Genomic DNA, 26652 nt, shown 5'->3' on the forward strand with positions numbered 1-26652 from the left:
ATATATATATATTCTGTAAAAATACTGAAATTAATGTAATCTGGTGGCTTCCTCAAAAAACGAATAAACTGCAGCAACCCTTGGAAAACGTTCAGCAGGAATGTTAAGTAATGTGTGTACTTTAAGGTTGTTAAACCGAATTAGATGAAGTTGGATTGAACGCAATCTGCACTCGAATGCCCTTTCTGACAAAGCTGTTTTTCTTTTCTTCTCGGCCACTGATTGCCTTTAACCTCATTTAATTGTTTTGCAATAACCATATTCTCATTGTTTGAACTCATCCTCGCTTACTTGTTTCTTAATAGAATGTGCAAATTCAGTGGAATGAGTCTGGAGATGTTAACGTGTTTGATAAGATTTTTTTATTTTTGACTTGTAATCTCTGCCTCAATCTGCTTTCCACGCATAGTGCCTTTGGCTGTTATGTCATTTTCTCGTCTCTTTGTGTGAGACTACAGGACCTAATCGATAAGGCTGTAGCATAATTAGTTTAGAGGTGGAGCCATCTGTCCTAGCAGAGAGGTATATGGACTTACAGCAAGACCTGCTCAGGCAATCTGTATCGATTTGAGAGCCGAATGATCGAGGGAGTAGCCGAGCTGCAATTGATCACCTAAATCTATACTCGGCATGTGTCTATGCGTTTGACACTGTTGTACTGTCCTGTGTGTATGCATATTTGCACGTATGTACTTGTGTATTTGGGCTGTGGCTGTGTGTGTTTCACTATCTATCTTGTTGTGTGGGTCATTGTATGCGTATCTGAGAAAAGAGTGTGTGCGTGAGTGCGTGCGTGCGTGCGTGCGTGCGTGCTCGCTCGCTCGCTCACTCGTGAACTCTTTCTCCAGAGAGTGATGATGGATAATGATGTTGGCCTGACTGCAGAGGTAGAGGGGATCTATTGTCCACTTATTTTCCACATGCACAGATGGGTGGACAGTACACACACACACACACACACACACACACACACACACACGTGCATGCGTACGCACACGGAAGGGAGGCAATGATCATCTGTACAAGCCATCTCACTACCACATCGTGGCACAAGACTATTGCTGGTCGTTTAAAGGGCTAGCTAGATAATAGAACAGCCTCCTAAACTGACTCATTGTGATGCACACAGTATAACATATTCTTTTTTTTTTTTAAATCCTATACAAAGAAAAACAAGAACTACTGAACAACTACATGTTTCTCACGTTTTGTTCCTTTGCCAGTTGTATGGCTGTGTGTGTGTGTGTGTGTGTGTGTGTGTCTCTGTCTGTCCGTCCGTCCGTACCTGTAGTCATAATCATACATTCTACTTAGATTTTACAGAACTGCAGGTGTGATCCATTACCCACATTATTCACACCTGAGGAGTAAGGCAGGAGAGGGTTGGAGATCACCATCTGCTCAATGGCTGATTAAGTGAATCGGCTGTGGGTGTGCGACTGTGCGTGCGTGCCAAAAGTAGTATTGCACATAAAACTTCCAGAAATAGTCCCTATTGTACAAGAGGTATATGTGTGGGCTCACATTTTGCCCCAGTTGTGAGCAGTTCAACATTAACCCATTCTGAATGGGAACCCGTTTTGGTGTTGGCATCATGTTATGCTTTAGCTATTGAAAAATAGCAGATCTACAAGCTCGTAGCGCGCCACCGAGTGGCGCGCTACGAGCTTGTAGGTCTGCTATTTTTGAAAAATCGAAGAACTACTGACATTTTTAGAATCTGATCTCAGGTCAGAATGGGTTCATCAGACCAGTGTGTGTCCAGTGGAAACCTCGTATGAATCTGATCTCGGGTCAGAATGGGTTAAGAGCGGATTATATTCTCCAAACATCCTAAAGGCAGCTAGATCCACTGTGGCCTTTCAATGACTCAACAGTGCAATTCTGGTGAGTCACCAATGCAAAAGGGGATGTTGTACAAAAGACAAATGAATTCCCTCTTGTTTTCCCTTATTATGCCTTTTGTAAATACTGGAACACAAAAAGCTTTTGGAGATAGAAAAGGCACTTGTAAAGCGTGCAGCGCAAATGAGATTCTCCCCCCCCGTGAAAAACAAATTCCCTCCCTGATCCTGCGTGAGTGGGCGTGTGTTTGCACTACAAAGCCTTCTGGGATAGGTTACCGACCGTGAATCCAGCGCAGCTAATGTTTAAATGCCGAGTTGATTAGGTAATTAAAAGTAGTAGGAGGTAGGCTGTAATTGTGTGTTTATATGAAAAACACACACACACACACACACACACACACACACAGTGCTATGGACAATGCCTGGATGCAGATGCCTATAAACAATTTGAGCTATTGTCTCATATCATTGGGAAAATGTGTTTATAGGCATCTTTATTTGCCACACATGGATACCCCTTTATCCATGAAGATCTTCAGTATAGCCATACGTTAAGCTCCCTCAGATGGTGAAATTGAACAGTAAACAAGTTTAGTGCATGGATGGCTTACCACAATCAAACTTATATTATTAAATATTAAATATTGTTATATCCTGGCCATGTTCAGATTCTCACTGAGGCCATAATAATCGTTTTTGTAACATAATTATTATGTTGCGTGCAAGTGTGGCACAATCAAAAACGTAATTAAGGTAAACAGATTGCCGCATTTGTAAACTGACCCATTGTAATCATATATGCCTTTGGGAACTCATTGTAACGCATACAGTATACCATTTGGGTCTAGGTATAGCTTGTAAAATGTGAGGTCAAAAACACAATCAAATCATTAATCGCAATTGTATGACAATTAATCAATTTGTGATGATTACTATGTGTAACGGTGACAGCCCCAGGCTGAATGGGAGAAGGTATAGCGAGGCGAGGGGGGCATGACAGGCGACAGATAGTGAGCTGGATTCAAACTCACGTTGCGAAAGCACACGGTGTGTGTGCTGAACCAACACGACTCTCATTCTGAATTAAGTGACTGGAGAACATGGCTGGACATTTTGTCTCCCCTTGCGCTGCGGGCCATTCTTAAGCCATTAGATCGTGCCCGTTGTCTGTCACTATTGGTTCCCTGTAGAGATGTGCAGGGCAATTTCTCAGAATGCTGTGTTTGTGCGGGTTTGATTCCAATTCGTAGCCTACCGGTATACCGATTACCAATTTTTTGACATATTTTATCAAATAAGCTCACAACCCTTTGCTTTGTGAGTTTATAAATCAGTTTTTTTTTTTTTTTTTTTTTTTTTTACATTTTTGAAGAAGGTGGTATAGAGCAGTGTTTCTCAACCTTTTTTGCTCCAGGGCACACTTTTCATCGCCTAAAAATCTCGGGGCACACCATACGGTGTATAGGCCTATCTATATACATATATATATATATATATATATATATATATATATATATATATATATATATATATATATATATATATATATATATACATACATACAGTGTTGGGATTAATAAAGTGACAACTTTTACAATATCTCCATTACCATTATCCAAATTAATTCCTTATTATATATATTTTTTTAAATACATTTTGGAGAAAAAAATAGCTCATATGCAGTGAAATGCCACCTAATTCTTAATCCTTTTCCTTGTCTTTATTTTGGGCCATCTTGTGAAAGCTGCATGCTTTTATTGTGAAGGGTCTCAGTTCTCACAGCCTGTATTTCCACCTGCTAAAAATAGCTGATCGACAAGCTCACAACGCGTTGCGTCCGCAATGCGTTGTGAGCTTGTCGATCAGTCATTTTCAGCATGCAAGCATAACAGGCATCACTGCGCTTCTGTCGAGGGAGGGAGATATATTTTGTTGGCCGAACGAGGCGATCATGTTTGGACATCTATGGACAGCTATTTTGGACAGCTATTTTTCGTGGCACATTATGTTTAATCACAACAACGTCACGTTTACTTTAGCTCCTCAGTGTTTGGGTCGGGACATGTTATTGTGTCTGCTGTCTGTGCACATGCGCTCTGCGCCAGTCTTTCGGGAGGGAGCGAAATGTAGCGTCTTCTGCATGCATCTAAGCATTAACATTTCAATGGCCGAGGGTCGTTAGAGTCTATTGTTCCGTGTTGTTGTTATCGCACGTCTAATGGTTAGACGTGTGACAACGCAACAATAGGAAGCCTGCAGCCCAGTAGCTATATTGCTGCTTTTGGGGGAGGGTTAGTGTGCCGCCTGATTTTGAAAGAAAGTAACACTAACTTTCTGACAAATCAGGCGGCACACCTGGACATATCAAAAGGCACAGTAAAGTGCCGCGGTACATAGGTTGAGAAACACTGGTATAGAGCGTTGCAGTCCCACAACGAGAAGCCCGGAAAAGAATTTCCCATTCATTTCTCCCATAGACGTTTCAGAAAGTAATTATTTAAAGACCTGTTGTAAGCCTCGGACAAAGCCAACTCTGATGGTGATAAATCATGACAATTAATAAACAAAAAAAAATTGGGCCGAACAAATAATTAGAATTAAGAAAGAAAGGCAGAGTACAACATTTTCACTATATAAATGCACCATTTACCATTTTACAGACTGCAAAAAAGCTTCTTTCCCCATACAATCAAATACATGAACGAACTGATAAGAACCAGAGCGAACAGCCCCCCCCCCATACACACACACACACACACACACACACACACACACACACACACACACACACACCTTCACCCTCCTCTCACACTATTATGCTCGAACCTTTCTACCCAGTGTGGAGGAAGAATGATTAGGATTTTTATTGTGGTCTCTCTCGCCCTTGAAATAATATAATCCTTGGTTTCTGTTGTGTTTGAACAATAATAGCAATTCAAAACTGTTGTCCTCAAAAACCACACCTGTCGCTGTTTTATTCTTTCTTGTATAATCACTTGCTGTGATTGAAGTTTGATGTTATCTAATATATGCTGCTGCATTGTCTGAAGGAAGCCAAACAAAAACTAGTTTTACTCTTAATATGTACCTGTACACAAGATGTAACAAAGTACAACCTTGAACCTCTAAATGCACAGATGGGCCAGACCGATATATTATCAGTCTGGCTCACGTGAATATATGTGGGTATTCACATGGGTGTTTGCATGTATGCAACTGCATGTGTGTTCTGCTATAGACATCTCAACGCCTCAGTTAATTGCAGAATTTGTGAGCATGATATGACAAATTACTTACATAATATACAAATAAATCACAGACATTTTTTACAAAAAAAATGTAAAAATGGTGGAAATAGTTCATCTATACAAAGCTTGTAGATCGGCTTTTTCTGCTATTTTTGAAAAAATTATGGACATTTTTCAACATGGAAACAATGGACAATTATACAAAAAATAATGGCGAATATAATTTTAATTGTGACAGGCCTACTAGCCCCAATGGAGGAATACATTCTGTCACAGTTCTTTTATTTTCTCGTTCTGCTCATTCTTCCATTTCTCTCTCTCTCTCTCTCTCTCTCTCTCCACCCATAATTCATACTGCATCTCCCTCTATTCTGTCAGAGTCTATTTTCTTGTTCTCTTCACCGTCTCTTTCCCCTCATTCTCTTCTCATCGCCCTCGATTCAGTCACAGCCTCTCAACGTCGCGGCTGTCTTTATTTGCTAGTCTCTTTCCTTTTCTCATTCTGCATTTCAGCTGTTTTTTTTTTGTCACAATCTTTTATTCCTCACGTCCTGTCCCTCTTGAATTCCTTGGATTTGGTGATGCATTGAATTGCATTGCATTTGTTCTGTATGTCTGCCTTGACTAATGAATCCAGCTGTGTATGGAAGACAGCCAGACATGCACACGTGTGCACCACAGACAGACAGACAGACAGACAGACACTCTTTTGGCCTACAGTATGTGAATATTTCAATTAAAAAAAAACGTTTTTGTTACAGTCAAAGAAAAGGAAAAGTGTTGACAGATTTGGGCCAGACACCTACCTGTAGGTGCTAGACACCTTTTTTTTTTATATACTGTTTAGGTGAGGCTAAAACCTTATTTTAAATATTACAGATTAATTAATTATTTTAATTTGTGAGGCATATACCGTATTGTGCCGAATATAAGACGACTCTGAAGCTCCAGTTCGGTCTCTATCCTTCTTTATACTCTATGGGTGTTAAAGAAACAAACGCTGTTATGAAGATACTGTGTCTGTTATGATGATGCTGTTATGAAGATACTGTGTCTGTTATGATGATACTGTTATGAAGATACTGTGTCTGTTATGATGATACTGTTATGAAGATACTGTGTCTGTCATGATGATACTGTTGTGAAGATACTGTGTCTGTTATGATGATACTGTTATGAAGATACTGTGTCTGTTATGATGATACTGTTATGAAGATACTGTGTCTGTTATGATGATACTGTTATGAAGATACTGTGTCTGTCATGATGATACTGTTGTGAAGATACTGCGCTGCTGTGTTGGTATAGTTGAATAAAGAAGGCATCAAACTTCTCCTCTGTTTGGTTAACTTGGACAGCTCTGTTGAACCACATCATACATATCACAGTTGAGCTGTAGCTGTTCTGTTGATTCAATCGCTCTATTCATTACACTGGTTTCAGCCGTATACTGGCCCTGTGTGTAATGTAACTGTATGTACTGTACATTTCAGGAAAAAAATTAAACTAAGCCTAAGACCGCACGTCACATGCAGCCAGACTGTATCTGTATGTGTAGTTTGTGTGTTGACTGTGCAAGTGTGCGTGCGTGTGTGCAGCGTGTGAGACAGACAGACAGACAGAGAGAGAAAGAGATTCACAGAACAGAGCTAGGCACACACGTACAGAGGCATATAAAGGAACAAGGACAAAAGTGAGTTGGAGGTCCCGGATAAGATAAGATAATGCTTTATAGATCTCTCTGGAGAGAAAGTCATGTGTGATGGAAGCAACAAGGTTGAATCACAGGGGAGGTGCACATGCAGGTGAGAGTAAATCAAAACAATGAAGAACAAGCCAAGACTAGAAAGGTGCCCTCAGTGGAGTGCAAATCTCCGCCAGGAGGCATGCCCTACTTCCCTCCATCGTTCTATCTCAACTTCTTCAACTTTTATTCAATAAAGTTGAACTTGAACAACAAGTTGAAGAAGTTGAGATGGATACAATGCAACATTGTTCAAAATACAGGTAAAAAAGGGGGTGAAGTTCTTTGTTTCACAAGCTCTCATCATTTTGTAGTTTTCAAGAAAGGAGAAAAGAATATAGATAGAAATAAAAACAAGTAAAGCAGAACATATTTCATATCCCTGAAGCTGTTGGCCTGTAGCATACAGTACTTTACATTCTGTTGATGCAGCCTTATTGGTCACCTTTAGCTCCTTCTGAACAGCCTTGGCCCCTCGGTGTCCCAGGGCCCATTAAGCCCTTTTGACCTGAGATCAGATTAAAAAAATGTCTTCTACATCCTGACAGTTTTCTGAAAAAGCTATGTTTCTATGTCAGTCTTTCTTCGATTTTTCAAAAATAGCAGACCTACAAGCTCGTAGCGCGCCACTCGGTGGCGCGCTACGAGCTTGTAGATCTGCTGTTTTTCAACAGCTAAAGCATAACATGCTTAAAACACCAAAAGGGGTTCCCGTCAAACATGGGTTAAGCCCTCTCTTCTTCCTGTAAGTCCCCATTGATCCAGGGCTTGGGGGGGAAGCGGCATACTCTTTTTGCAGTGGATTTAATTAAGTACTATACTTAGAAGTACAATTTTGAGGTACTTTTACTTTACTGGAGTATTTTCTATGACTTCTTCTCCACTACATCTCAGAGACAAATATTGTACTTTTACTTTACTGGAGTATTTTCTATGATTTCTTCTCCACTACATCTCAGAGTACTTTTACTCCACTACAATTATTTGAAAACCTTAGTTACTAGTTAGTTACTTTGTAGATAACTATTATTATTGCTATTACTATTATTATTAATACAAAACATACCACCTCAGCCCTATATATACACACACACACACACACACACACACACACACACACACACACACACACACACACACGTCCAGGCTATTATTCTCTGTGGTTTTTACCCGTCACACTGGGTATCGGTGTCAGAAAGTATCGAGTACCACGATAAGGATTCTTTTCATTAATTATTACTTTTAGTATCATTATAGTGCTACTGTATGTAGTTGGATATTACAGGTACTGTGATTAATTCAGAGGCATTTCCCACTGTTCTGATTGCATTATTATTATTTTTTAATAGTTAGTGGTTTAGTTTAGTTCATTTGATCATCTTCACAGTATCAATATAATTATACATAAAACAGTGCCTATCCTAATTTTAGTTACTCAAAATAGTTTAAATAATCGAAAATTCTGCACTAATCCATCCGAACCAAACAATTGCCAGATTCAAAATACATGATCCGAAGACAAAAACATCAATCCCACAACCCTCTCACCCATGTCCCTATAGACATCCACCAGTTATTTTGCACTAAATAACCATTAATTAGACATTATTATGTGGGGGTATGTTTCTTTGTACTATGACAGTTGAAATATCATATATAGTAGGCTATGAAATCGCAATATATTGAATTGAAATTGAAATAATTGTGATGGGTGTACATTGACTATGATGAATGCGCTGCCTGTAGTGTTGCGTCTGCAATCCCACTGGCACTATAGTAGAGTAGAGATGATGTCATGTTGCCTGGTGGTGGTTTCATTCGATGTTGGGAGACAGACAATTACATCAATGGTGTGTGACTCTCAAATCCACAGCCAGCAGGGTACAGAACTACAGATGCATTCCTTCACATTTTTTAGTTGAGCAGACGCTCACAAAGAGCCAAGGAACAAGCTAAGGCCTGTAGGGCGCTACAGGACATTTGCCATCATAACATCGTGTGTGTGTGTGTGTGTGTGCGTGTGCGCGTGTGCTGGCTTATAAATATGCCTCTCTTCTCCCCCCTAATTTACCCTGACTTGCCAGTCACCCCACTACATAGGTAGAGTTTCCCCTATGGAGCTGTGCTGGGCAAGTATATCTGGGTTGGCTTCAATACGTTATGATGAGACATGTCGTCGGGCACACGGTGCAGTGCAGGACCCAACAAAACCCCTCAGTAACGTCTAGAAAACCATAGGGATATCTGACACTTCCAGTACAATGCACCTGTCTGTTCCCTTCACGAGAAATTACGCTGCTAGAATCTCCACACAAGCACTCACTGACTGGCAAAGGGTTGAATTCATCCCATCTGGGATCGTCTTAAGTTAAAAGAAATTATGTACACTCTTGAGCTTTGCATAAAAGCATTCGCCAAATGTCTTCTTTCGCCATTCGTTATGCTCTCAGACAACGATGTGAGACCAAGTAATGGATAAGAATGCACTTACATTTTTTTCCAAGTAAACTTCCCAAAGCAGATTTCAGGACAATGTAGTAAACTAGATTGGAAACATTGAAAGATGTGAGATCTCTGTATCTGTCTTGTCTACTCTTTTATGCCCATACACAGAACAGTGAATTAAAATGCAGATAAACCAAATTGTGGCCATACTGGAGCATATTTCTGTCCACCTCTGCAGGAAAAAAAATGGTGATTGTGCACTACACGCTATTTATATTAACATATATTAACATTTATATTTGTCACATACTATTTTGTATTTTGTCATATTCCTATGCAGCTGAAATTATTATTTTATATGTGATGCCTTGATAACAGAGTGGCACACACTGTGCATTCACACCGACCGGACACGATAAAAAAGAATCGTGTGCGCTTGAAATGAACTGACTTTCTACGTCAGTGTATCTGTGTATGACCAGTGTGTTTGTTGATTGGTTGGTTAATTAGAGTGAATACAGTTCTTCTTTGTTTTGGAAGGAAAACAACTAGCATGAACACAACAGTTCTTTTTTTTACAAAATCTCACTGCTTATACATCTTTCTTTGAGATTTACATTAGACAATTAAAAATCTGATATTTTCTCTCCGATCTTTTGAAAATCATGTGATCGGAGCCGATTTCCGTTCACCCGATCCGATCGGGACAAACCCTATACCTGCAACAAGCAAGCACGTCTGCCTACCAATGACAGACAATTCTCTCTCTCACTAGTCACGAGTGAGAGAGAGAATCACTAGTCACTAGTCCATTCACCAGTGTTTTACCACCATACAGCCCAAGAAATCCACAGCAACAACTACGTACTTCTCCAACTGGGTTCTATATTGGATGTTGCACCTGTTTTATCAAGAAACTGTTGAGTTGAACATGAATTGCGTGATCCGTGTCGCTTCAGACATAGAAGCAAAGATATTGCTCGATATTGCTCTCATCTTTACTATGACTAACACTTAATTCAAAAACATTGCATCACATGGATCCCATGTGAATGCACCTTGAGCATTGAGTCAGTGAGTAGAATTTAAAAAAAACAATCGTCTGGCCATTTGGCTCCACAAGAATTTTTAGTTTGTATGTCGGGAGAGATAACCCAAGGTCAGACTTTTATTATATTCTCACCACCACACACATCTAATAGACCCTAGGGTTCGTTCTCACAAGAACCAGAAAATACCACCACATTAGCCCCGTCATGGCCTCGCTGCACTGCGGCTTCCTGTGGCGTTCAGAACTGATTTTGAAATTGTATTGTTAAAGTCTTGCCCACCTGCCCACGTTTCTGACCCTCTGACCCCTTACACGGTACACCCAATCTCAGATCTGCACAGACACGCTAACTCAAGGTCCCCATGCAGGACACGGCGTGGAACAGAAGGCAATACAGATCTCAGATCTGCACAGACACGCTAACTCAAGGTCCCCATGCAGGACACGGCTTGGAACAGAAGGCAATACAGATCTCAGATCTGCACAGACACGCTAACTCAAGGTCCCCATGCAGGACACGGCGTGGAACAGAAGGCAATACAGCCTTGTGCCTTCTTGTGCCACACTTGTGGAATAAACTTCCAATGGAAGCTATAGACACAGTGGTCATCAATATATCTGTACACAGACAAATGTGTTCGTGGCAAAGACTTGGTCTTCTTGTCTGTGGCAAATTTTGGATTATCCTTTTGTGTTTTTACACACCATTATAAAGGTGTTATTCTTATTACTGTCAAGTCTCCAGGATTTCTTCAGCATATGTATGACACTTATTTACTACGACGGAGTCCAACAATACTAGTTGGTTATCAAATGTTTTATTTGCAACGGCTTCCTTAACTCTGAGACATCCGTGTCCCCTGGTTAGTGGCTTAATTGTTTTAGCTACATGCTATATGCTTCGTGCATATATTTTTGACTAAATGTAAATATATATATACCTCAAACCAAGAGTAAAAAAAGCACTTCACCTTTTTGACTCAAAACCTGTTGTGTTGACTCCGTTTATTTGCACCTCCAATGCTTGATATCCCTTTTCCTTACTTTGTTGTGAAACCCTATAGCCTCTAGTCTAGACTTATCATAACAGTGTACACATCCTTTTGCTTCCATTTTAACTCTTAAGTGTTACAGACCTATTATGGTTCCTAACTTCCTGTTAAAGGCTAGCTCTTTCTGCATTTCTGGTAATGTCATTGTCCACTCGTTATATTGACAAAAATGGACAGTCTCGACCAGGGGTAGGCAACCTTTGGTGCCAACATTGGCACTAAGGAGGGTGATCACTGGCACACTGCAGGCATAAGTGTGAGAGAGAGGCCTTTTGGTTTAAAATAAACTATTTAAACTTAGTCAAATAAGTCCCTCACATTTGTATGTACAGTAAATTACATCCTGCACATACTGTAATTATACATTCATTAAAACTCTGAACTCTGACTCGGGAGGGAGTCTGGGAGATACGTGGGTCATTGCTCTGAGACTAATGATCATTATAATAATGTAAAAGAAAATGTAAAAAATAAGGATATTTTCCGTGGACAATCGAAATGTGTTGGAAATGTTGATGTGGTGTCATTCAAATGAATGTTGATGACATGGCACACTGACTATCCAGAAAATAAAAACATGGCACTTAACCCATTCTGAACGGGAACCCGTTTTGTTGTTAGCATCATGTTATGCTTTAGCTATTGAAAAATAGCAGATCTACAAGCTCATAGCGCGCCACAGAGTGGCGCGCTACGAGCTTGTAGGTCTGCTATTTTTTGAAAAATCGAAGAACGACTGACATTTTTTTAGAATCTTATCTCAGGTCAGAATGGGTTAATCAGACCATAGTGTGTGTCCTCGTATGAATCTGATCTCAGGTCAGAATGGGTTAATTCCAAAAAGGTTGCAGACCCCTGGTCTAGACCGTCTTACCTTAGGGGCCACTTATACAACTCCTCTTTTAAAGACTCATTATTTATTTTTCATTGCCTCGTCGATGTTCTTATTGTTTGATCGAAACGATCTTCATACTTTGGCTTTTCTGTTATTTTATATGTCTGGGACTGTGAGGCACGTTGTAAACTTGTTCTTAAGAAACGTGCTGACACAAAATAGTTTTATTTGGTATTTAATTTCACCTCTCTGCTCCAGCGTCTCCACTCATTCCTCTTTCTTTGTGTCTCCCCACAGACAGCCCTCAGAACGACGGCGAGGACGCGGCCACCTCGCCCCACTCTGCCGCTGACCCCGCCTCCTCCCTGTTTGACCGCTGGGGTCACGACCTCGGCCCGGAGAGCCGTAGGGTTGCTCTCAGGAAGTTTCGTTACTATGGTTACAACGGCTACCTCAGCGACCGGATCTCTCTCAGCCGGCCCATCCCGGACTTCCGACCGGACGGGTTAGTCGACCATATACAGTACATACAGTTTGAACTGATCAAAATGGATGCAGTTATAGCGTTGTCCCGATCACGTTATGTTTCTGTTGCTCCCGATCCGATTCCGAACATTTGATTTTCAGTATCTGCCCATACTGACTTTTCCCGATCCGATATTTATATTTGTGTGTGTGTGTGTGTGTGTGTGTGGGGGGGGGGGGGGAAGAGACTTTTTCCGGTGAAAGGTTCTTGATAGGTAAAGTAAAATTCTCTGTGCTCTGCCAGTGTTGGATGCTGAGAGGTCTAGTTCTAAAAGGCTAAAAGGCATGGAGAAGCAGCCTTTAGCCATTATGGTCCTCTAATGTGGAACAGCCTGTCAGTTAACACATTTAGTACCGGAACTGCATCAAAATAAAGGCGCTGCTTGCGCCGGAGTAATCGCCAGAGTAGTGATCGCTTCCATTTTGAAAGCCATGAACCGGAAATACTTTCTTAAAAAAGTTGACTGACAAAGTGCCATCACAATCTCCGATCATCTTAATATATTTATATACGCTACAAAAAGAGTTCATATTTTGCGGGAGAGACGGATGAGGAGCAGAAACGCAGCGCCAGCATATCGATCCATTCATCACCACGGAGAGCGCCCTGGATGAGGAGATACGAGTCATTCTTTCCGCCGCGCTAACATGGGAGTCAATGACAAGCTAATAGTTTCACAGAGCGTTAGCATACGGCAAGCGAAAAGCGAAATGCCAAAAAAAAAAAGAAGTAATTATTCGGAATATTATTATCTCGCCCCGCGTCGTTTGGACGTCGCTAGGACGTCCACAGACGTCTAAGGCAACTCTCGGTTCCAATCCTTATGACGTTTCAGGACGTATTATGTACAAAATGTGTTAACCTGCGGCTCTCTGAATCCACAGACATTTTTAAAAGAAACCTTAAGACATACCTTTTTAACATTGCGTTTAATTAGCTCATATCATTATCCTTGTTTATGTTTATCTATAATGTTTTTCCTAAATGTTTTCTTTATTTTTCTTCTTTGTTTTCCATCTCCTTTAATGTTTTTTTTTATATTTGTAAACTGTGAAGCACATTGAGTTGCACTTGCTGTATGAAATGTGCTATACAAATAAAGTTTTGATTGATTGATTGATTGATAGTTCAGTTTCTCTGTGCGTTTCTCTCCCTCTGCAGGTGCAGAAATATGTCCTATTCCTCGGACCTTCCTCAGCTCAGCGTTATCTTCATCTTCGTCAATGAAGCCCTGTCGGTCCTGCTGCGTTCCATCCACACAGCCATCCAGAGGACACCCTCCCATCTGCTCAAAGAGATCATCCTGGTGGACGACCACAGCAACAGCCGTAAGAACCACAAACCTCACTCCTTTTCCCCGCTTTAAAATGTTGTCCCCTTTTGGTGTTAGCATTATGCTATGCTTTAGCTATTGAAAAATAGCAGATCTACAAGCTCGTAGCGCGCCACCGAGTGGCGCGCTACGAGCTTGTAGGTCTGCTATTTTTGAAAAATCAAAGAACGACTGACAGAGAAACATAGACATTTTTAGAATCTGATCTCGGGTCAAAATGGGTTAAAATGTTGTCCTTATGCCAATTCCCCCCATGTGTTCAGTCCCTGTCACTTCTAACTAGGGCTAGTGGGTATTGTGTTCAGTCCCTGTCACTTCTAACTAGGGCTAGTGGGTATTGTGTTCAGTCCCTGTCACTTCTAACTAGGGCTAGTGGGTATTGTGTTCAGTCCCTGTCACTTCTAACTAGGGCTAGTGGGTATTGTGTTCAGTCCCTGTCACTTCTAACTAGGGCTAGTGGGTATTGTGTTCAGTCCCTGTCACTTCTAACTAGGGCTAGTGGGTATTGTGTTCAGTCCCTGTCACTTCTAACTAGGGCTAGTGGGTATTGTGTTCAGTCCCTGTCACTTCTAACTAGGGCTAGTGGGTATTGTGTTAAGTCCCTGTCACTTCTAACTAGGGCTAGTGGGTATTGTGTTCAGTCCCTGTCACTTCTAACTAGGGCTAGTGGGTATTGTGTTCAGTCCCTGTCACTTCTAACTAGGGCTAGTGGGTATTGTGTTCAGTCCCTGTCACTTCTAACTAGGGCTAGTGGGTATTGTGTTCAGTCCCTGTCACTTCTAACTAGGGCTAGTGGGTATTGTGTTCAGTCCCTGTCACTTCTAACTAGGGCTAGTGGGTATTGTGTTCAGTCCCCTGTCACTTCTAACTAGGGCTAGTGGGTATTGCCAACAACCTCACAATGTGTATCATAATACAGCGGCCACAATTGGATATTTATTCGCGATAAGCGTTGATTTAGAATGTGTGTCCTACTAAATTTACTTTTGCAGAGTCCTAGACCACCGATGTTGCCGATGTTTTGACAAATATTATTGTCATAAAATTGAAAGTTTCCAAATCAATTTGAAAAACTTTGTTTTGATGGATGAATGCAAAAGATTTAATCATATATATACGGTAACTGTTAATGTTAAAGCCACGTCTCACACACAGCATTTCCTGCCGTATCGATATGGTGCGATACGATACTAATAGGATTATCGGGCAGGAATATACGATACCATTATTGCCAGTATTGATTAATTGAACCCACCCCTACTTTTATTTTTATTTTATATAACTTTGTTTATTGGTTTTTTTCACAGAAGCATTATTTAAATACTGAGTTTGACAAATAATAAATGGTGGCATTGACAGCTTCTCTTAAATAAACCCCACAATTATGACATAAAAGAGTAAACACAAAGAAAAAGGACAACAGAAAACAAGACAAACAAACCTTAAATACAACATCAGTAAAAGACAAAAACAGACAAAACAACAGTACACAACATCCTATCAACAATCATAGGTACATGATACATCCATAATCCAATACAATACAATACAATCCATACAATCACAGTATAAGCTACTTTTACAACAACAGTCCAGCAGACCTCACTCATCCCCAAGCAGAGACGGATTCAGACTCTGAACGAATTGAAAGAATGGACCCCATATCCTCCCAAACCTATCGGAAGAACCATTCAAGGAGTGTCTAACCCACCCCTACTTCTAACACACGATGCGTAGCTTGCGGAGTTAGTTCAGTCAGATATACTCGAGCGGTTTGCTCGAGGGCTCAAGGGCGAATACATACTGTATGCTCGACGAGTCGACGGGTTAAATATGCTGTATTACTACAGTATGTGGGTGTGTTTGCTTTGGGCGGGTTTATTTAAGCTCCCCTAGAATGCATGCTTTCTTCCTGTCTTCCTTCTGCATATGGTTCTTGGTTGTTGTTATGTGATGTTTGCTCCTAACCGCGTGACTAATGGATACAGAGGCAGTGGATCAAAAGACTGTTAGAAATAAATGAATTGAAATTGTCTGTTTAATAAGTCAGCAGCAAGGCTGTCTGACTCTTTGTATCAGGAAATATAGATTCTCTCCTCTCCCCTCCTCTACCAAAATATGCCTGCATAATTCCATTTGTGCTAGTTTGGTGAATAATAAATTACCTTTGTGTACGGAAAGGCAGATAAAGACTAAAGACCACCGCCACCCCAGCACCACCTGCTATTTCTAATCCCCACGGGGGGGTTGTTATTGAATATCTGTCTCCCTGCTCTTAATGTTTAATGATGGTGTTTAATTGTGCCGACTCTGCCGAGCATGGAGGAAAAAAATGTGTCTCCTCCGGTACACATAATGATGTGCCCACATCCAGCCTAGTCGCTGCCTTTCACTTGGCAGTGAGAGGTTTCACTATGCAGAAAGGTGCAACACACAAATGCGGAGCACAACATGCTATACTATACTTCCCCAGTTCTGCTCTCTGCCGAACAGTTGCTAATAGTGCAGTGACAGAGATCGCCCCCCCCCCAGCCAACTTGCAAACATGGTCAATTGTGTTCGTTGAAGTACCACCACAACATGTTGTTCTATTTATTTTATTGTTCTACTTAGCACAGTGCAGCAGATGAAGACATTATGGGCAGTGGGTGGGTGGGCACACTGGGTTTTAACCCATTCTGAAATGGGAACCCATTTTGGTGTTGGCATCATGTTATGCTTTAGCTATTGGAAAAATAGCAGATCTACAAGCTCGTAGCGCGCCACTCGGTGGCGCGCTACGAGCTTGTAGGTCTGCTATTTTTTTGAAAAATCGAAGAAAACGACTGACATTTTTAGAATCTGATCTCGGGGCAGAATGGGTTAAAACTTGTTGAGAGGCACGATGGCACATACGTAATCCAAGAATTTGGTTTAACTTGATATAGAACCAACGTTAGTATAGAGGGGTATGCGTGTGACATCATCATCATCAAACCCGGAAGTTATGCAGGAACACCTACTGAATGACAACAAATATTTTCTGGCCTTGTCAGCCCATACATGCCACCAGAAAAAAAGGTCCTATCTTAACCCATTCTGACCGGGAACCCATTTTGGTGTTAGCATCATGTTATGCTTTAGCTATTGAAAAATAGCAGATCTACAAGCTCATAGCGCGCCACCGAGTGGCGCGCTACGAGCTTGTAGGTCTGCTATTTTTTGAAAAATCGAAGAAAACGACTGACATTTTTAGAATCTGATCTCAGGTCAGAATGGGTTCATCAGACCAGTGTGTGTCCAGTGGAAACCTCGTATGAATCTGATCTCAGGTCAGAATGGGTTAAACTCACTTTGCCTGTCACTTTGCCACTTGATTTGCCATTGACTTTATGCATGCGCATACCCTCAATAGTAGTCACGTAGTATGGATTATGGAACATATACATATATCATTGCTGCCAAACATATAATTACCTTCATGAGGAACATGACTGTGTTTGCCTGCAGGTTTTATTGGGTCTCTCACTGCTTCTCTGTTCCTCGTTAATATATCAGTTAGTTTAGTTATGGTAGCTGCCCATGCAGTGCTGCATGCTGATCACAGCGCAACCAGTATGATGAATAGACTTTAATATTTCCACTCAAATCTTACAATTCATTGCACTCTTCAACAATTATGGAGGAAGTTTGATTTACTGTAATACTGCTGCTTTACCTTGAATACAGTCTTTGTATTGAGTTTGTGCTTGAAATGTACTGTAATTCTACAAACTGTTTAATAACTGTTAATAAATATTTCAATCAATCAATCAAAATAACAATTCCCTGCTGTGATAACTGAGGAGACATAATTCAACCTCAGTGCTCAGATCATTGCTGTTGTTTATTGATTGTCGGCTGTTTAATTTTGACAAACGATAATCAATTAAGCGTAAAATATTAACCCATTCAGGCCTGACGTTGAAAGAATATATATTCAAAGATTTGTGCCGTATTTTCACGATTTTTCAAAAATAGCAGACCTACAAGCTCGTAGCGCGCCACTCGGTGGCGCGCTATGAGCTTGTAGATCTGCTATTTTTAAATAGCTAAAGTATAACATAATGCTTAGTTAAAACACCAAAAGGGTCGTTCCCATCTAGAATGGGTTAAGAGTGACATCATGTTACATATACATTATATTTATCAAAATGTACGAACCTTCTAAGAACACGAGTACCAATCTAGCATTCCTGAAACAAATGAAACTAATTTTGGAAGCTGTGCTCTGCAGGCAAGGTAATTATATTTCTATAGCACATTTACAACAATGTGCTTCACACAAAACATCAAGCAAAAGGAAATACAATAATATAATTATAAAATTACATTAGGTTGCATAAAACAAAAAAAAAGGTAAAAGATACTGTTACAGTGCAGAGGAGAAAAGAGAAAAAAGAATAATAACCATTAAAGGCAGCAGCAAACAGAAAGTTCTTAACCCATTCGGACCTGAGATCAGATTCATACGAGGTTTCCACTGGACACACACTGGTCTGACTCTGATTAACCCATTCTGACCTGAGATTAGATTCTAAAAATGTCAGTCGCTCTTCGATTTTTCGAAAATAGCAGACCTACAAGCTCGTAGCGCGCCACTCGGTGGCGCGCTATGAGCTTGTAGATCTGCTATTTTTCAATAGCTAAAGCATAACATGACGCTAACACCAAAATGGGTTCCCGTTCAGAATGGGTTAAGAGAGGCAGCAGGCCTGCATGTAGTTTTCTGGGAGTTTGTTACAGATATGTAACCAGTGCTGCAGTACATAAAAAATAAATGCTGCTCCCTCGTGTTTATTTGTGGTTGAAAACTGAAAGCAGTCCTTCCCCAGATGACCTGAGAGGTCTGGATGGTTCATGATATCGTACAAGTTCAGAAATGTATTCGGTAGCATTTTGAAATGAATTATTTTACTCAGGGAGCCAGCTAGTCGCTAGTGTAAGGATTTAAGAACTTGAGTGATATGCTCCACTTTCTGGGTATTAGTAAGGAGTCGAGCAGCAGCGTTCTGAATCAAACTGCAGTCGTCTGATGGATTCTTTTAGGGAGTCTTAGAAAGACACTGTTACAGTATTCCAGTCTACTGCAGAAGTTTTTCTAGATCCTGCTGAGACTTAGTCCTTTAACCCATGCTATATTTTTTAGGTGATAGTAGGCTGATTTTGTGAACTGTTTAAAATCAGGCCTGAGTCCATGATTATGGCAATGTTTTTGATAATGGCTAGTGGTTTATTCAGCATAGCGTTAGTTCATTACAGGTACGGAAGTCAGGAGGCTTACATTCTAACTCTCTCTTTTTAAGCAGCCTCTGACTGTTCACTGCTCATTCTGCGTGCTTAGCTGTCGGAGCCGGTCGTACAGCTGCCAGTGTCAAATGTTTGTTTGTTTAATATTGTTACTAGGATGATCATGTAGATTGTACTGTGATACGACAGGTGATCTGTATTATCACATGAGCAGAGCCACACCACCAAACTAAATGTAGTATCATTGCAGTAAATGGTTAATCCAGAGCTGAAATGTCTTAACACATTCTGTACAAAATACGTCTGGAAACGTCATAAGGATCAGAACCGAGTGGTACCTTGGACGTCTGTGGACGTCCTAGCGACGTCCAAACGACGCGGGGCGAGATAATAATATTCAGAATTATTCCTTTTTTTTTTTTGGCATTTCGCTTTTCGCTTGCCGTATGCTAACGCTCTGTGCAAATATTAGCTTGTCATTGACTCCCATGTTAGCGCGGCGGAAAGAATGACTCGTATCTCCTCATCCAGGGCGCTCTCCGTGGTGATGAATGGATCGATATGCTGGCGCTGCATTTCTGCTCCTCATCCGTCTCTCCCGCAAAATATGAACGCTTTTTGGAGTTTATATAAATATATTAAGATGATCGGGGATTATGAGCTCACTTTGTCAAGTCAATTTTTTTAAGAAAGTATTTCCGGTTCATGGCTTTCAGAGTAAAAGCGATCAGACTACTCTGGCACTATAGGGGCCTTTATTTTGATGCACGTTGGCGTACTCAATGTGTGAATTTCAATTGACATTACCGATTGGATTTGGCTGCTGACTTTTAACCTGTTTCTTGGATCTAAAAGCTCTTCAATTTTGTCTTTGTTCATTTGGTGGTCCTCTGGTGATACGGTTGTATCATTTGATTTGTTTATCGTCTGCATATAACTATGGTAGTGTATTTTGTTGTTTTCCATAATCTGAGCTAGCGGGAGCATGCACAGAGCACAAAACTCTGCCCGGATGGAGAAAAAACTGTGGGCAATGAATGCTAGGGCTGTAGTGGTATGGAATTCGTCTTAACGCGGTGTAAAAAGCAACACAACACTATTGATCACATAACCATGGTATTGTGGTAATGCGACTGTCCCTGCCTTAGTGAACACATGTGTGGTTTGTTGTCATTTATGTCTTGCTGGGACAACTAAACAGTCAACAGGTGAGGGTAAAATCTTGTTGTGAACCGTAAAATTCAAGGTCTGCTTGATGTAATGATTCTTTAGTTTCTTTTAGGGTTATGTAGGGAGAGCCAGTTTGAAAAGGTGGGTTTTGAGTGTGCTTTTGAACATTTCGAAGGTGGAGGCAGCTCTGATGTGAGTTCCAAAGAGAAGGGGCAGCCACTGCGAAGGCCCTGTCTCCCCAAGTTCGTTTGTTGGAGACTTGTGGGGTTCCAGTTGGTTGGCAGTGCTTGACCTGAGGGAGCGAGAGGGGACATGGGGGTTGATGAGTTCAGAGAGGTAGAGGGGGGGGGCCTGGTTGTTGAGGGTTTTGTAGGTGATGGTGAGTATTTTGAGATCAATTCCGGACTTGACTGGGAGCCAGTGGAGTTCACGGAGGACGGGTGTGGAGTGCCACGATATTTTTTATGTCACTACCGGTATATTACTGTTTATTTCATTGGCCCGTTTGACTGTCAAGGGTTCAGCCTCCAGGAAGAAACCCTAAATACCATTGCACATAAAAACGACCCCAGGGTGTCTAATGAAGTACTGTCACCTCATAGACACATGAACCCCAAATTGCTCCCGATGTGCTGGTTGGTATACCTTGCATGGCTTCTGCCGCAATCGGTGTATGAATGGGTGAATGTAATGCGCCTTGTATAAAGGCGCTATATAAATGCACCATTTACCATTTATGAAACACTGGAAAAAGTTTAAAAGAAATGTGGCACTCCATCTTTAAGAGGATACAGAGAGATGGCTGATGTTAACCCATTCTGAACGGGAACCCATTTTGGTGTTGGCATCATGTTATGCTTTAGCTATTGAAAAATAGCAGATCTACAAGCTCATAGCGCGCCACCGAGTGGCGCGCTACGAGCTTGTAGGTCTGCTATTTTTTTTTTAATCGAAGAACGACTGACATTTTTAGAATCTGATCTCAGGTCAGAATGGGTTAATAATCAGACCAGTGTGTGTCCAGTGGAAACCTCGTAGGAATCTGATCTCAGGTCAGAATGGGTTAAGAGGATACAGAGCGATGGCTGATGTTAAAGATCATCAGAGTCCTACTGCAGCCTGCAGGCTCTCTTACTCAACGTAGTGGAGATCGCAGGTCAGAAAATAAAGTCCATTTGTGGGCAGCCAATCAGTGTTGTGTTTATTCCTGTGCCTGTGACTCATTTCTCCGTTCATGAATTCACCATTACTTCAATATCTTCCTCAGTCTTCAAATTTTGTTATTCGTCATGATGGAAGCACAAACTCTACAACATTGGTTTATTTCATATACTGTTATGTGTATTCTATTTGCCGGAGGATATATCAGTCTGAAGGGATGTCTCATGGATGAATACAGAATAATACTGCAGATGCAGTTTCTCACTGTACAGTTCTGCTAACTTTTTCTGTACAGACACACATGGACGCACACTTGCACTCATGACCTCTTTTTCAACCGTCTTACGGAGCAGATAAATTATCGACACTGCAAGTGTTCATTTAAGCCCTTGTTCGACTCCTGATCCCATGACCTTTGCTGCACCCCCCATTTCCTATCAGCCTACTATAAATATATCAATAAAAAATAATTGAGTGGTGTGTGTGTGTGGGGGGGGGGTACTGTCACTGTACTGTACTGGCACACCCGAAAGCATCATATGTACAGTTAATACGTGCGTGTGTGTTTGTGTGTGCGTTAGGTTGCGCACAGGTGGTAAAAAACAACCATGCTGTTTTCGTGCTCCTACCCAGACACCCAGCCAGCCACCCAGCCAGCCAGCCAGCCAGCCACACACACAGCGCCGTAAGGGAGTGGTTGCACCACTCAAAAATGTTGGTCGGTGCGTCTGTCCATTCACTGTGAAAGTCTGTCTGTCCCCATGTCCCCAGCGGAGCTAAAGGAACACCTTCAGAGCTTCGTGGCAGAGACCAATGGGCAGCATGGTCCGGATTTCATCAAGCTGGTGCGCCATGACAAGCAGGAAGGTCTGATCAGATCCCGTGTCAGTGGATGGAGAGCAGCGTCTGCCCCCGTGGTCGCTCTGTTCGACGCCCATGTGGAGTTCAACGTAGGATGGTGAGTGTCATGGTTCATACAGTATATTTTTTATCCCACGATTTTTCACCCCTTTGTCAATCATCTAATGTGATCCTGGGCTCTACACACCCTCCGCCAACCTGGGGAGAGCAACGGACTTAACTCATGCTTCCTTCATGCTTGAGTGTCCAAGTTGCTGGAAGGAACACGTTATTCCAACCAGTTCCTTTCCCCTCCATCAGGTGCCCCGGCTGGCCAGGGGGAGGCAGTTTAGAGACCAGGAATACTGCATGTTTTTGTGAGGGTATCTACCCTAGGGCCCAAACCATCTCATATCACAATTTTGATATACCTAATATAGCAGATATAAATGCGTTATCTTTAGTGGGAGAGCGTAAAAATGGGCTCATTTTTTTACTGTCATGCACTGCCGTTCTGATAAATCATGCATACGAAGAATCCCCATAATTGAGTAACCGTCAATGTCTGGGAATCACAGAGGCAGCTTTGACAGCTTTGACATCTTAAAAGACAAAAGTGACGGCCATTTCATGTGACATGGCTAGTTGTCTCTCTAGTGAAAACACAAAATGACAGGACAATTAAGTTCGGTGGTTCTCACAGTTGAGTCCATGGAGGGGCCCTTGGGGAGGTTCTCCAGACAAAATGTGTCAACTCATTGACTACCAGAATTGTCTGTGTCCCTTTTCCTGCTGAGGTCTTTTCAGCCTGGATATCAAAATGTTCACAATTTAGAAGATGACTTTTTTTAATACATTGGTATACATTTGAAACCTTAACCCATTCTGACCGGGCACCCATTTTGGTGTTAGCATCATGTTATGCTTTACCTATTGAAAAATAGCAGATCTACAAGCTCATAGCGCGCCACCGAGTGGCGCGCTACGAGCTTGTAGGTCTGCTATTTTTGAAAAATCGAAGAACGACTGACATTTTTAGAATCTGATCTCAGGTCAGAATGGGTTCATCAGACCAGTGTGTGTCCAGTGGAAACCTCGTATGAATCTGATCTCAGGTCAGAATGGGTTAACTTGAGCAAAGGCACGTCGCAGAAGAGGTGATGATTGGTTAATGTAGGGCAATAATATTCAGGGTAAGCCAATCAGAGACAGAGTTGGGCGGGTCTTGTGTTATGGGGTAAACAGTCACACACACAAACCCTCGCTGAACGGACGCACACACAAAACACCGGTGTTCCGACAGCACGCTCACCACCACACGGTGCAATGGCAAATTCGTGGGGATAAAGAACGCAAAACAATATCGAGGTAAAATGCAAATTGTGTGGAGGACAGAAAGCATTGTCCACAGCAATAAAGAGCCAATCTATTCAAGAACCTTAACAAAGTCCATGGGGCCACGAAACTGGTAGCCAAATACCCTGCTGTACCTCTACCACACCACCTAGCTCTGGTCCATAGCTCTAATGCGTAGCCTTAGAGCTATGTTACTTTCAACTTCCGCCGCTCGCATGAATGCAGACCAGCCTCTACTCTTTAGTGTAAATAAAAAGAACGTTTTGCTACTCACCAAAACAAAGGCGGGTTGTGTCAATAGAAAGACTACTTTCCTTAGTGGAAGCACTCTGAGCCCCCCACCACACGTATAAACTGTACTTTTTGGGCAAAAAGGGATTTTGTTTCCACCGGGAAAAAAACATTTTTAGTTACTCCGCTGCGCCATCTACTGATATTGCCCAGAGAACTGCCTCATAGAGAATATTTTTCCTCCGGTGAAAAAAAATCCCTTTTTGGCCAAAAAGTACCGTTTAAATACGTGTGGTGGGGGGCTCAGAGTGCGTCCACTAAGGAAAGTAGGCTTTCTATTGACACAACCCGCCTTTGTTTTGGTGAGTAGCAAAAACGTTCTTTTTATTTTCGCTAAAGAGGAGAGGCTGGTCTGATTTCGATTTGAGATTTAAAATTGTAAGTCCCATAGCCTTGTACTGCAGGGCAGAATCGTAGAAGCAGTAGAAGGTTATGAATCAGAGCTACACACCACCTAGACAATGATTCAGATGGACCACCACTATGTAAACGGACTTAAATTTTTATTATAATTCAAGTAAAGTAACTAGTTACTTTCATAATTTAGTAACTAGTAAGTAAGTTTAGTAACTAAGTAATTTCCAGAGCTATAACTAGTTACATTTTAAAAGTAAGTTGAACAACACTGCTTTTAACACAAATCTTCTGTTATGGGGGTCCCTGGCACGAAATATTTTCACATATCGATTTGAGGGACCTTGACATGAAAATGTGTGAGAATAGTTTTGTTTAGTTATTAGAGTTTATTCTGTAGTTTTGATTGATTGCTGTGTGATGACTCTTCTGCCATTTTAGTACACATGCCCAGCTAGCGTGACGCCAAAATTGCCTATCAGCGAGTAGCTTAATTATAATCAGGAAACAAAATATAAAGGCATATTTGACACATCACTGCCGGAACCAGAGCATGAGAGGTGATCAAGGCAACTATTGCAGTTCATAATTAATTCAAGCTACATGCAGAATTGCATGAGCGCCTGGCAATTAGGTTAAACTGCCGTATAAATTATTTTTCCCGAAAAATGTAAGTGGAACTGAAAAGTGGAATTGGAAGTAGTCCACAGTCCACTCTTCTTCACTGAAGTGGGTTGTTTGGTTTTTAACAGCGGTTAAAAACCGAAATGGATACTGTATTTGTAAGTCGTTTATGTCGGACCTTGTAACTCCACGTTTCATCTTTTTTGGGGGGGGGGGGGGGTTTGTGAATGAATGCCCTACTTCATCATGCGAGAGTGTCACGCAAAAGGAGCAAAAATAGATCTACAACTACATACAACATAGATATAAGAAAGGCTAGATGCCTGGTCTCTAAACTGCCTCCCCCTGGCCAGCCGGGGCGCCTGATGGAGGGGAAAGGAACTGGTTGGAATAACGTGTTCCTTCCACGCGCTACGTCCAACCAGGGAAACTCCACCCTCTCAGGTGTAAAGGAGCGACTTGGACACTCATGCAAGAAGGAAGCATGAGTTCAAGTCCGTTGCTCTCCCCAGGTTGGCGGAGGGTGGTGAAAAATGGGTTACAAAATCATGGGATAAAATAATTGAAAAAAAAAAAGGCTAGATGGCTCGCCTGCGCTACTGGCCAATGGAGAGCGACGTCGCCACATGGCTGCCATCTTGCTTCAGTGCAAATGGTCAAACATCCCTATTATTGAGGTAATGTTATGGGGGATTCCATATGACTGCAGGATCTTCCACAGGGTTTCGCGGTGGATGCTGTCAAACGCCTTTTACAGCAAAGTAGGTCATTCATTTACGAAAAAGCCAATCGTTGAAATATGGAGATAGAAGGTTTCTACCTGAAAGCAGCAATATTAGACAAATACCTTACAAATGAGCACTGGGGTTGGTGAGTGGGGTCAATTGGATGGCAATTACCATGGCTTGTTTACCCTTGCCTTGAAGTCAGAGGGGCAATGATGGTAAAAAGAAATATATATATATATATATCCACTCCGGTCAATTTCACACTAATCCGAGAACACATGGTCCAAAAACGTTGGGTTTGCCTCTGGGGGCGGGGCCAAACAGACTGTGGATATCAGGATGTTGGCCCGTGAGCTCCGCCCTAGGCCTTTTCCTCCTCCGTTGGTGCGCCTATGTTTTGATTCCCAATTTCCCACTAACAACATTCTGCATGCCCCTGCCGGCGGATTCAGTAGTGTAGCTCGGAATCTGTTCTTGAGAGGTTCGTATAGGCTACGACACATACATGTAAACTACAGTACAAAACCACTACCAGTTGTCTACAAGTCTCATGGTCGGGGGGGTAGGACCAAGTCTCATGGGATTTGGGATTTGTTTATAAACATTTTGGTATTTGTTTATAAACATTTGTGATTTGTTTATAAACATTTGTGATTTGTTTATAAACATTTGGGATTTGTTTATAAACATTTGGGATTTGTTTACAAACATTTGGGATTTGTTTATAAACATTTGGGATTTGTAAGTCTCATGGGGGGGGTAGGACCACTTCCAGTTGA

General features: G+C 41.6%; 1 protein-coding gene across 1 annotated transcript in view; it reads left to right on the forward strand.

Annotated features, from left to right (window-relative positions):
* Window positions 1-26652, forward strand: part of LOC308313802 (polypeptide N-acetylgalactosaminyltransferase 18-like) — a 123859-nt gene that overhangs the window by 34961 nt on the left and 62246 nt on the right. Inside the window, exons 2-4 of the mRNA XM_080761129.1 lie at window positions 12520-12727; window positions 13910-14076; window positions 22452-22638. Coding sequence (XP_080617255.1) covers window positions 12520-12727; window positions 13910-14076; window positions 22452-22638 — 562 coding nt within the window. The remainder of the gene's footprint in view (window positions 1-12519; window positions 12728-13909; window positions 14077-22451; window positions 22639-26652) is intronic.

The sequence above is a fragment of the Protomyctophum bolini genome, assembly GCF_963924005.1.
Source record: "Protomyctophum bolini genome assembly, chromosome: 4".
Lineage (NCBI taxonomy): Eukaryota > Metazoa > Chordata > Actinopteri > Myctophiformes > Myctophidae > Protomyctophum > Protomyctophum bolini.